Genomic DNA, 13,732 nt, shown 5'->3' with positions numbered 1-13,732 from the left:
GCATGATTTCATAATCCCCACATTTTCGTAGCAAAAAGTCATATATATCTTAGCAGAAAGTTGAAAAAATGTTGCATTTACTTCACTCGATCACAGCCATGTCCCCTGTTGCCATGGGAACATTATGAAGTGAAGTAATTATGCGACCGCAGTTTTTGCAAGTTCCCGCAGTTTTTGCAAGTTCCCGCAATTTCATTGCATAAAACTGCATAAATATCTTGCATATTCCAACACATTTTTTAAGAAAACGTGCTACAAGATCAAGGATTTTTGCCCGCAACAATCACAGAAAACTTTTTTTGGAAGGACTGAGAACCTGTGTAGAGGTTTGTATGTTAGTGCATAAAGATACACTAAGTTTTGGGTAATTAAAAAGACAAAATTCCCTGCTTTTGCAGATATTACTAAACATTAGTGCCCTGCTAAGTGAAGTAAATTGTTTTACACTGTTGTTGACAGTTGGCTAAATTAATATTTAATATGTTAACCAGATTAATTCTTCTGCTGTGATCGGCGTGAACCCTTCTGTGACATCTCGTGAGGTTGAGCGAGGAGGACTCTTCAAACAGAGAATTATGGGAGACTTTCTGCGCATCCCAACAAATAAACCACAGGTGCATTTCCTTACACACCACAGATTTTTATCACAATACTCGTTTGTTCAATGTGCATTGGTCCTCTAAAGGTGTGGCAACTCGTTTAAACTTTGAAAACCTTTTCCTTGCACCCAATGCCCTGCAGTGTGCATTTTTTCAATAGTGTTACATATTGTGCTAGCTGAAAGGCCAGTTGAAAATAGGTTGTTTAACTCTTGTCTGAGTACTCAATGTTGTGGGTATTTTGCATGTCTGGAGGATTATGGCTTAAGTGAAGCCTGAAGGTTTATTTGTGTTACAGACAGGTGTTCACTAAGGCATTTTTTATTGTACAGTACGTGACTGTCCCAGTTAATGGAACAGTTCACTTGAAAATAAACACTGTGTCATCACATACTTAAATGTATGTTGTTCCAAAGCCAAATTACAGTTTAACATAACGTCTGTAATAAAATATACTAACACCACAGGCTGTCAAGCATGAAAAGTAGTCCGCAAAGCAAAGTGTGCCATCTTCCAAAGTTATACTGTATCTATATAAGAGTGAACTGAAACTATTATAAATCTAACTTGTCATTATTTAATTTCATTTCATACAAAATAAAAGATTCAACATGTAAAGAACACTGTTATTGACGGCAGGCCATTGAATTATTCGAAATAATGCACACCCAATGTGGTAATGCCATTACAACGTAGGTGTGCATTATTTTCTAATAATTCAAAGGACCGGAGTCAATTATTCCGCTTATACCACGGTTATAAGACATTTCTTTGGTGGTTATTTTAAGACATTTGACAGGTCAGGTGTGCTATTACAGAAAAAAAAGCATTCATGGTATAATTTACTATAAATAACTCATGGATGACAGAAACCATGCCTTTTCCAAAATTCATGGGTAATTAAATACCAGAGTGTTTATTTTTGTGTAAACATTTCCTTTAACACACTTTAGGACAGTGGTTCTCACCTTTTGGGTCATTTCCAAAAAAATATGCATTTTATTTTATACATTTTAATCATCTATTTTAAGCCTATTTAATGGCGCCATAATTTTTTTTCATATGCATATTTATATGCATGTTATTTAAAAGGTGGAGGTTTTCATCAATGGCATCCCATCATGGTGTTCGGGTGACTGTGGTTTCACCTGGAGTGAATCTAAGACACCAACAGTGACAGGAATTTCTCCTACAGAAGGTTCAGTAAATAATAAAATTGCATGTATGGTACAAGCTGATATCTGCTTGTTTATGTTTTTTATTGATTTGTGTTGTTGGTATGACTTTTATTTTAGGTTCCAGTGGCTTATCAACTGTTCTGAACATAACTGGATCTGGATTTGATGGTGGCAACGTCACTGTAAAGACTGGTGATGTGGAATGCTCTGTCCAAGAAGTCACCAGTAAGTCAAAGCCCAGTAATTTTACCTAAATATGAGAATTTTCTGAATTTGGTGATTTATAAAGACTTGATTCATAAAATGCAAATGCTTGTTGATCATGTCAGTGTAGTCATAACACTGTTAGTTATTTCAGGCATTTCAAGATAAAAATCTGACCATGTAATTTGTTTGTGTTACAGACAGCTATATAACCTGCAGAGTTGGCCCAGCAAGTGCTGGTATGCAACCCGTGTCTCTGAGTTTTTCTGGACTGGGCAATGCCCGATACCAGAACAACATCAGTTTTAACTTTACACACCTGTTAGGAGTGACCTCCATAAACCCCTCTACAGGAAGTGAATCAGGTACATGACAACACTATTAAAGGAAACATGCCAGCAGCTCAAAACATCTCAATTAAGCGTTATTAAAATTCTGACAGGATCTTTTTGGCTTCACAGGAGGGGCGATTCTGACTGTGTTTGGTTATGGATTCAGTATTGATACAGCAGTCACCATTGGCACTCAGTCATGTAATGTTATTGAAGCAGAATTTAGCCAGCTGAGATGCATAGTTCCTGCTGTAAGTGAACGTTGCTTACATTTTTTTGAGGGGTGTATAATGATCTGAGAGGTGGGACATAAACCTTATCAGCTTGATTCATGAATATCAATTTGGCGACTTTTTCTGTGCAGTACAATGTACAATAATGGAGGGAATTGTATATTCTTTTGAAAAAGTTTACAATTTAAGAGTTATTTATGGGTGAACAATGTTGCACTCCATGAAACATACTGTATATACATCTTGTGTGTGATGTCAATCAATCAGGGGTCAGCAGGTGTACAGACTGTTACAGTGACCATGGGAGAGATAACAGCATCTTTAAGCAACTCCTTCACATACAACAACACTCTGATGGCCACCATCACTGCTGTCAGCCCACAAACTACAACAGTTTTCGGTAAGAGTTTTTGTTACCTTTTATGAGTCCATGAATCCTCAACAATTTGTCAGTCTCCTATTAAAGAGCAACTATTTCATTGCTAAAAACAATGTTATTTTGTGTATTTGGTATAATACAGTGTGTTCGCTGGGTTTATGGTTAAAAAACACATTATTTTCCACATACCGTACATTTTTGTAGCTCCAGATTTTACTCTCTTCCTGACACGCACTGATTTGAAAAGCTCTGTCTCCCTAATTGGCCAGCTAATCTGTAATTGGCCTGAATACCTCTGATGTCAGCAGGAAATGTGACGCTCCTTACCATGTTTGAAAGATTCGGTCACAATGCAATGGCAACAGGAGTTAACTTACAGGCTGTGAATCCGAAGCGAGAGGAATTATGATAAATTCAGTCTTGTTTACATCACCAATCTCAGGAAGTAAACTGTTGCCTACAATCCGTGTTTTTGCTGTAGTCCAAGAAAAGAGATACACACTTATACACCAAAGGAAATTTAAAAACGTGAATCGGACAATGGGTGCTCTTTAAAACATGCTAACCAAAATAAGGCTTACATTAGAGACAAATGTGGTACTGGCAATTTCTTTAGATCTTTAAATATGTTTTTCTATACCTATTCATCATGCCAGTTGGTCTTATTGTGTGTTAGCAAACCGCCGATACTCTCGCTGCCTATTCTTAGAACAGACTTCTTTTTATACACATTTTATGATCATGCAAATTCATATTTCAGATCATAATATACAACAAATAAAAGTGGCAGCTACTGTTAATCTACAGTTTTCATACATGATTTAACATGAACATATTCCAAGCGTATATTTGGTGTGCGTGCAGGGGCCAAAAATGGGGGGCGGAGTCAGCTGTCAATCCAAAAATATTTAGAATCACAGTTAAACTTTGTAGTGTTTATAGCAACAGTACATTTCAGTTTTAGCATATACAAATCATCTTGGGTAAAACTGTCAATTTAATTAGCTTGAAAATGTGCCGCCGTACAATTAGTGAATTCCCCTCCTTACAAATTAAAATGGATACTGTTGCCGTTTGTTCTAAGACAGACATCATCATGATGATAAAGACCGCAGACATAGGATACTTACAAACAGGATAAATCACATTCAAATGTCAAGTGTCTCTTTGTGTCCCTACCTATTGATCTTAAGTACTACCTCTGTTTTGGCTGTATCTTTCTCATATGACCTCCAGACAGAGCTCTTTGTTTTCCAACTCTTTTGTACAAAGCAGATCATTCCACTCACTTTAACATATGTCAGACAGAAAAGCCGGTTTGGCTGCTGTAATGCAATACTCAACTGTTTGGCTTCAAGATCCAGAACATTTTGTATCTACCTCATAATCTTCACCCTCTGAATAAAGCAGTAATTATTTTCCACCCTTTGTGTTTCATGGTAAAGGTCTTAGAGTTCTCACTATCTTGGGCACAAATTTTAAGGAGCAGATCAATGACAGCGTGGTTTTGATTGGTGAGGCCGTGTGTGAATTGTTGCAGTGGACCAATGTAAACATTACCTGCATGTTACCCACACTCGGCCCAGCCGTATACGACATCCGTGTGAGAGTCGGGAACCAGGGCTACGCCGTAATCAGGTCTCATATCACTCACTGTAATAAATAACAGCAGACTTTGATATTGCACAGTTTGTGCATGTTCAAACACATATCTCTTATTTTTTAAGTATGCTGTAGTTAAAACTACTGTTAAATCTAAAGCATACAGTTGAGAGTGATTTAATGGTTGTGTTTTTGCAGTGCTGGTGTTAGTAGCACCATAGAGTATGTCCTGAAGGTGACAGCCTTCTCTCCACCGCTGGGCTCCTTGTATGGAGGAACCACCGTCACCATCACCGGCTCTGGATTCAGCTCAGTCCCAACAGACAACAATGTGACTCTGGGTAAGACAAGAGCACAGGACCTATATTCAAATATTTATTTAATAATCATAAAAAGCATCACTGTACTTGCAAAAAATATGACTGTCGTCAAAAAATCATAATATTCATATTATTTAGAAAAAAATATCAATGTATTCATATGGGGCTTTTTAGAGTGTTTCTTTCTTTCAAAGTAGTTTTACATGAATAACGAACACAAAATACATGAAAATTATTTTATATAAATTATTTTAAAGATATGGAATTTAAGTAAAATACATATGGTGTTCCTGAAATTATTCAAAGTAACAAATATTCATCCATTAAGTAACATTAATTATAATTATAAGCATTCTGTGAATGGGTGAGAAATAAAGACTTTTAATATTTAATAAAATTTGTTGACTGGGCAACAGAAAATGTCTGTTGTTGTACAATGATGTTCGTGACTCAGTAAAATGATGTGTTTTTCATAGGAGACACACAATGCCAAGTAACAGACGCTTCAGAGCAACAACTGACATGTGTAACACAAGCAATGGAAAAAATATACACCGTGACAAATCAGGGTTTCCACCCAGGTAAAATCTAATTATGATCTTTTTTACTGTCACGCACATCAGCTGAATACATCAGAGGCAGTGACACAATGACTGTCAAGAATCTTCAAGGTCACTGAAAGATTATAAAAAAGTGCTGCCAGTAAAAAAGCAGGATATTGATAAAGATAAAATGTTTTGATATTTTTAACTTGGAAACAAAAATAGATACTGATTAACGAAATGATTTTGCACAGAAAATTTTATTTTGTGCCTACACTGTAAAACCTAAAAGTTAACTCAACTCAAACCATTTAAGTAAACCCGTTGCATTTGTTTTAAAACACATACATTTGAGTACTGTGAACTTAAGCAAATTGAGTCATATGCAGTTATGCACTTATATTTAAGTTCACACTACTTAAATATAAGTGCATAATTGCACACGACTCAAGTTCACAGTACTTAAATTTATGTGTTTTAAAACTTAAATGGTCTAATGCAACCGGTTTACTTAAATGGTTTAAGTTAAGTTAACTGTTAGGTTTTACAGTGTATGTGTGCTTGTTTATGTGTGTATACAGTACCTAAAATCATCCTATATGTGTGTTCAGTGTATGGTCAAGGTTACGCATGGAGTCCCTCTGCACTTCTAGTCTCAGTGGGAGATACAGTGGTTTGGCGCTGGGAGGCTCCAGCTTTTATGACTAATCTGGGCTACAGGGTCTTCAGTGTGTCCAGTCCCAGCAGTACTGATTATGATGGCATTGTCTTCAACAGTGGAGACACCGAAACTGACAAAGGTACAAAAACTGCATCTCACAATCTATATACATTAACATCAGTTGTTCTACACTGAAAAAAAGTGATTCATTCAATTTACTCAATTTTTTAAGGTAAGTGGTTGCAATCAATTTATTTAAGCTACATTTAAACAAACATTTTTTTTTTTAAATGTAGCTTAAATAAATTAATTGCAACCACTTACCTTAAAAATTTATTAAATTGAATAAATAATTTTTTTTCAGTGTAATTTATTTTATTTGAAGCATTTCTTTAAGCTTTATATTTTAAGGTTCAATATTTTTAGTAGGCCTATTTAGGTCTATCCAGATTTAAATATTACTTAATAATGACTTGTAATGTTTTTGCATGCCACAGATTTATATTGTTAGTTGAATTGTTTGTGCTTCTATCTATACTAGAATAATCATTTAGCCCATTTTGATTTACTTCTTTTAAGGTGCTGTAGTATGGAACACACCCACTGCTGATTCATTTTATAAATATTAGAGCTGGGCATAGATTAATCTAGATTAATTCTGATACAAAATAAAAGTATTTTTTTCATAATATATGAGTTTGTGATGTGTGTAAATACAATGTATATTTAAACACACACACATACATATATATAAATTTAAGAAATGTATTATTTAAATATATATTTTTTATTTATATATAATTTAGAATATATAAAAATATAAATAAATATATATCCACATGTAAATGTTTCTTAAATACATACATGAATGTGTGTGTATTTATATATACATAATAATTACACAAATGTTATGCAAAAAATTTATTTTGTTTTGTATGAGATTAATCCAGATTAATATATGCCCAGCTCTAATAAATATACAACATATTGACTCTATAAAGTGCAAATAATTTTGTACTGTTGTTTAAAACCTTTCTGGGAAGAAGGCTAGAGCCTTTTAAAGCTTAATTGGTCTAGACAATTGTTTTTTGCAAAGTCTTACATTTCATTTAAACAAAACTCAAGGTGTCTAGTTCCAATATAATTATACACCAGCTTGCCAGTCACTGTACAGAAACTTAATGTATCATACAGTGTACCTGAACATACAAATTGACAATCATTTAATTTACAAAATATCCTTTGCGGTAAGGTAAAGAGGACAATAAGCATTTGTGATGCCATGTCAGTTAAGGGATTAATCTGACCCTACTTCTCTTTGTGTTTCTGTTTGTATGTCTGTGTTTTACCTTAAAGGTTTTTTTGGATATCGTTTCACATCTCCTGGAGTTTATTACTATAGCAGTGGTTACATTGACTCCAGTAACCAGAAGACACTACAGGGTGTAGTCACCGTCAGGCCTCTGGAGGAGAAAACGGTTGGGCTTCAGGTGTTTGTAGCTGGAATACAGGCCTCTGTGAATTTAGGTACAACATGCTGGTTGCGATAGTGTTGTCTAATCTCATATGGCTTACTTATAGCTGTCTATGCATTTTTATTTCATTGAGATAGGAGAATTGTTAGCTATAGCCATACAATCTTCATTTTTGTCCTCCACAGCTTCAAGACAAATAAACTCATCTGATTCTGAGTGTGTGGCCACATCTGACTGTGTCCAAGATCAGGCGGGGAATTCTGATGGTCTGACCTTTAGTTTTACTTCCTGTGCCAGTCCCACTGTAGAAAAGATTACTCCTGACCACGGTACCACACATGACATCATCAACATCCTGGGATCTGGCTTCAGCAACACTTCCTGTGCAAATGAGGTGAGATTCAGATGTTGATATTTACAACAATTCTGTCCAACAAATCTCTTAATTCAATAATTAGGGGGTTTTCACCCAGGATTTGTGATGTTATGTATAATATGTTGTGTAAACATATAAAAAAATTACCTAAAAATAAATTCAAATGGCAAATGCTGCCTTTTATATGTGGAGGTCTGGAAAGGCGAAAGGTTGAAAAGAGTTGAAACCTCTTTTTTTGTTCCAGATGTAAACTTAATACATACTTCCTGTCCTAAGTAAGTTTAGTTTAATCTTCAAACCTTTATTTTTGTTTTATATTTGGCAACCAAAGGTCAGAGTTGGAGGTAACCCATGTCAAGTCATCACCAGCACCTCCACTGAGATTAACTGCAGACTCAGTCCTGACTCAGGTGCTCCATTGGGCATCCCCCTACCCGTAACCGTCCGGGTTAACAACCTGGGTACAGCCATCATGACAATGCCAAAAGAGTACGACCGCAGATTTGTGGTTGTACCTGTGGTTGATTCTGTCTCTCCCTCTGTGGGCAGTACGACCGGTCAAACACGTCTCTTCATCTCAGGTTCTGGTTTCTTGAATGCATCTGTTATGGTAGCAAATGCTCCATGTGATGTAGTTTTCATGAACTACTCTTATGTGGTTTGTGACACCTCACCATCTCAGGCTCGCAGGGGAAACGTCACTGTTTACATCAACAGCATCTCTTCTTCTTGCAGTTCTGATTGCATGTTTCAATATTCTTCATCTATTGCACCAGTTGTGTCCAGTGTGTCACCTGACTCTGTTACTGGAAACTCTACTACTGTTTTAATCAATGGCAGCGGCTTTGGAAGCAATACAGCTGATCTGAGAGTATCTGCAGACGACATTATACTACAAGTCACAGGGGTTACAGATAACAACATCACACTTTTAGTTGGTGCCCTGCCAGCTGGCACACATACCCTACAGGTAGTGGTCATGAGCAAAGGTCTCGCCACAGGAATCTTTACCCTGACCAGCACACCACAGTCCACCATCAAACCAACATCAGGAAGCATTGCTGGAGGAACTCCACTGTTGATTGAAGGAAATGGCTTTGTGGAAGGAAACACCACTGTGATGTTTGGTAACCTCACATGCTCGATTTTGGAAGTAACCCCAGACACAGTGAAATGTTTGACACCTCCTCACACAGTGGGACAGGTGCAGGTGGATATCCGGGTGTTTAATGTTCAGTACCCAAGTAAACGTTTCAACTACTCCACTGAACAAACTCCAAACATCACCTCAGTGAGCCCTGTAACAGGTAGACTTATGTCCTACACTTATACTTATTACATCTGTAAGCAATCAGACTTATCATGGTCACCAAGTAGAGACTATAAAACTTGTAAAAAAAAACAAGCATAATGTAGGAAACAGAATATTCATAATAATAATAACTATTCGTCACAGGTCCTGTGGGAACAGAGATCACTGTGTCTGGTTCAGGGTTTGGCACAGATGCAGGGCTCATCTCAGTGGAGATTGATGGAGTGGATTGTGATGTGACATCCATCACAGACACACAGTTACTGTGCACTGTTGGGGAACACGCAGGAGGAACGTTTCCGGTTATGTTATACCATCAGGTCAAAGGTCATGCCTTGACAAAGTCCGTCTTCAGCTATGAACTGCTCCTGACAGGTGTCACACCAAATGAAGGTACTGATCCAATTTAAACGGAAGACACCAAAATAGAATGTAAAAGGCTGAGTTTTTTTTAGACAGCAAAAACATCACAATTGTCAAATAAACTAAATCAAACTTGTGCTTTTCCATACCTTCTTTATATAATTAGCAGCAGGAGGCAATATTAACAGTAACTAGACACTACAGTTATGCCCTTTGTTCTGTATTTCTTCAGGAAGCTATGCTGGAGGAGCTGTTGTTGCCATTCAAGGTTCTGGATTCGACCCAAACTCCACCAAAGTCCTCATCTGTAACAGAGAGTGTAACGTAAACGTGCAGATCTCCACATCGACCCAACTGTACTGTGAAGTCCCATACAACAATGGTATTCATTACTTTCTTGTAATATGTGTCTTGTTATGTGTGGTTTGCATGACAAACCTTATTCTATCATGGTACTAGAAGGTCAGAAACAGAAATATGTTTTGTAAAGGAAATCATGCCAGAAAGTGTGTGAAAAGAAAAGCATGTCAGGAATGATACGTCAATCACTTAAATGAGAAGAGAGAACAAATGTGACAGCAGAGATGGTCACAGATAATTTGAGATGAAAGAAAATATCTGTTTGCTTACCTGTACATGCGTCTTTCTTACAGGAAGTGACACAGAGCGCGTCTGCATGGTTTCAGTGATCAATGGAGATGATAGAGTCAATCTTACAACCGGCTACACATACAGATCCTCTTTAACCCCTGTTATCAGTGCTGTCACACCACGCAGAGGGGGAACAGCCGGAGGCACCAGACTCACCATTACTGGATCAGGCTTCAGGTGACAGAGCAGATTTACTTGTACTACAAAAAATAAAAATGTGTAAAGTAATAAATGCATTAATTATTTGACAACAATTTTTTGGAACAATTCAAAGCTTTAAAATGTAATGATATTGCAGACAGTATCAGCAGTAAACTTCACATGTACACTAAAACACTAAAAGTAACTTACGATTATAGTACATGAGTCTGTCCTATCTGTTTAAAATCGTCTATGGAATTTGTTCCTTCCACACAGTTTTCTAATTTTAAACTTCTCTTTCTTTCCTCGTCTCACCTATAGTACAAATGCCAGTGAAGTTACTGTGACGATTGCGGGATCTGTCTGTGATGTTGAGTCAGCCAATGGGACGCAGATTATATGTGTGACTAATGCTCAACCAAAATCCCAAGAAACTAAAGTGCGAGTTCTGTTTGGAAACAGAGGAATCGCCAGAATGGTAACACCAAGATATATTTAATATAGTAAAATTGGAGCATCAGAAATAGTAATAGAGCTACAAAGTAAATTATAATATTTGTAATTATTAGACACAATATAAAAAGTTTAAGGCCCATTAAGCCATGTCCCCTTTAAACTTACTGCAAACAAATACACCGAACAAACCACCAAGCCTATTTCTCAAATTATCAATCATAAGACTTTAGATTGTAGAGTTACAACCATTGCTTAAAATGTTTTTTTGTTTGTTTTTCAGGATCATGCTGATTTCTTCTACATTGACGTATGGTCATCTCCTTATACATGGGGTGGTCTCTCTCCTCCTGAGAAAGGCACATTTGCTGTAATCACACCTGGTCAGACCATCCTGTTGGACACCAGCACCCCTGTCCTAAAGATGCTCCTCATCCAAGGTATGTTCATGTAGATAAATACAACCTTTATAAATCTGTTGCATGAAACCAACATGTTATACATTTAAGACTTTGTGAATGTTTAATCTTCTTTAAGGTGGACGGCTGATTTTTGATGAGGCAGATATTGAGCTACAGGCGGAGAACATTCTGATCACAGATGGTGGAGCTTTACAGATCGGGACAGAGCAGCAGCCCTTCCAGCATAAGGCCATCATTACACTGCATGGACAACTGAGGTCTAAAGAAATTCCTGTCTATGGTGCCAAGACCCTGGGGGTCAGAGAAGGAGTGCTGGATCTGCATGGTATGCTTGAAGATTACAATATTTTCTGTGTTTACTAACACTATGAAGAATATACTCCTGTTATATTCCTCACATACTGTAGCTTAGCTGGTAGAGCATTACATGGATTGTGGGCTTGATTCCCAGCGATCACACATAAACAGTGGGGAAAATAAGTATTTGACACATCAGCATTTTCATCAGTATGGGGATTTCTGAGTGGGCTATTGGAAATTTTCACCAGATGTAGCAATCAAGCCGAATATTGAATTCATACAAACAAATCAGAACATTTAAGTATACAAGTTGAGTCATAATAAATAAAGTGAAATGACACAGGGAATAAGTATTGAACACATGAAGAGAACAAGATGCAAAATGGCATAGAAAGCCAGGAGATCACCTGAAATATGTCAGTATTAAGAGAGAAACCCTGCCCCATACTGCCCCCTATCAATACTAGTTGATATCAGCTGCTTTAGTCCTAACTGATGGCCTATAAAAGGCTTCTCATTGCCCAGGAGGCACACAGGAAAGACTTCATGATGGGTAAAAGCAAAGAACTCTGTCAAGATCTTCGTAATCTTATTGTTGAAAAGCATATACTGGCAGACTTCATATTATTGAGGGCAGGATGAATGGGAAATATACCGAAATATACTGGGACAATCTGGATACAAATCTGCTGCCATCTACCAGAAAGCGGAAAATGAAAAGAGGGTCGACAAACACAAGGAAACAATGAAGTGGTTTCAAAGAAAGAAAATCAAGTTGCTTGAATGGCCCAGTCAATCACCCGACATAAATCCCATAGAAACTCTTTGGAGAGAACTGAAGATCAAAGTTCATAAAAAAGGGCCCAAGGAGCCTTACAGATTTAAAGACCATTTGTGTGGAAGAATTGTCCAGAATCACTCTTGAGCAATGCAGATGATTGGTCTCTCCATACAAGAGGCGTCTAGAAGCTGTAATCACCAACGGCCAAAGGCTTTTCTACAAAGTATTAAATAAAGTGTGTTCAATACTTATTCCCTGAGTCATTTCACTTTATTTATTATGACTCAACTTGTATACTTAAATGTTCTGATTTCTTTGTATGAATTCAATATTTGGCTTGATGGCTACATCTGGTGGAAATTGTGTGTCAATAGCCCACTTAGAAATCCCCTTACTGATGAAAATGCTGATGTGTCAAATACTTTTTTTGTACTATAGTACTATACCATGCACAGCAAGTCACTTTGGATAAATTTGCCTACCAAACCCATATCTGTACATGTTATATTATGTGTGTGTGTATAAACTATATAGTCAGCATATTGTATTTCACGCTGATAGACAATCTGCAAATTTGTCTATAGTGATTTTTTTTTATCTACTAAACATACAACCCCAAAACAGAAAAAGTTGGGACACTGTAGAAATTGTGAGTAAAAAAGGAATGGAATAATTTACAAATCTCATAAACTTATATTTTATTCACAGTAGAATATAGATAACATATCAAATGTTGAAAGTAAGATATTTTGAAATGTCACGTCAAATACTGGCTCATTTTGGATTTCATGAGAGCTACACATTCCAAAAAAAGTTGGGACAGGTAGCAAAAAGAGGCCAGAAAATTTAAATGTACATATAAGGAACAGTTGAAAGACCAATTTGCAACTTATTAGGTCAATTGGCAACATGATTGGGTATAAAAAGAGCCTCTCAGAGTGGCAGTGTCTCTCAGAGGTCAAGATGGGCAGAGAATCACCAATTCTCCCAATGCTGCGGCGAAAAATAGTTTTCTGAGTTTCTCAGAGAAAAATTGCAATGAGATTGAAGTTATCATCATCTACAGTGCATAATACCATTCAAAGATTCAGAGAATCTGGAACAATCTCTGTGCGTAAGGGTCAAGGCTGAAAAACCATACTGGATGCCCGTGATCTTCGGGCCCTAAGACAGCACTGCATCACATACAGGAATGCTACTGTAATGGAAATCATAACATGGGCTCAGGAATACTTCCAGAAAACATTGTCAGTCAACACAATCCACCGTGTCATTCGCTGTTGCCAGCTAAAACTCTATAGGTCAAAAATAAGCCATATCTAAACATGATCCAGAAGCACAGGCGTTTTCCCTGGGCAAGGCTCATTTAAAATGGACTTTGGCAAAGTGGAAAACTGTTCTGTGGTCC

The 13,732-nt window shown here is 37.0% G+C and overlaps 1 protein-coding gene across 1 annotated transcript in view; it reads left to right on the top strand.

The window, feature by feature from the left end:
• LOC135773579 (fibrocystin-L-like) overlaps window positions 1-13,732 on the top strand; it is a 39,800-nt gene that overhangs the window by 13,828 nt on the left and 12,240 nt on the right. The window contains 19 exon segments of the mRNA XM_073812784.1: window positions 492-614; window positions 1,692-1,797; window positions 1,895-2,002; window positions 2,182-2,346; window positions 2,443-2,564; window positions 2,814-2,946; window positions 4,371-4,563; window positions 4,726-4,868; window positions 5,324-5,428; window positions 6,001-6,189; window positions 7,407-7,590; window positions 7,718-7,919; window positions 8,233-9,208; window positions 9,358-9,606; window positions 9,809-9,958; window positions 10,230-10,404; window positions 10,690-10,846; window positions 11,105-11,261; window positions 11,359-11,568. Coding sequence (XP_073668885.1) covers window positions 492-614; window positions 1,692-1,797; window positions 1,895-2,002; window positions 2,182-2,346; window positions 2,443-2,564; window positions 2,814-2,946; window positions 4,371-4,563; window positions 4,726-4,868; window positions 5,324-5,428; window positions 6,001-6,189; window positions 7,407-7,590; window positions 7,718-7,919; window positions 8,233-9,208; window positions 9,358-9,606; window positions 9,809-9,958; window positions 10,230-10,404; window positions 10,690-10,846; window positions 11,105-11,261; window positions 11,359-11,568 — 3,847 coding nt within the window.

Source organism: Paramisgurnus dabryanus, chromosome 19 (genome assembly GCF_030506205.2).
Source record: "Paramisgurnus dabryanus chromosome 19, PD_genome_1.1, whole genome shotgun sequence".
Lineage (NCBI taxonomy): Eukaryota > Metazoa > Chordata > Actinopteri > Cypriniformes > Cobitidae > Paramisgurnus > Paramisgurnus dabryanus.
This window is presented reverse-complemented; position numbering and strand designations above follow the sequence as displayed.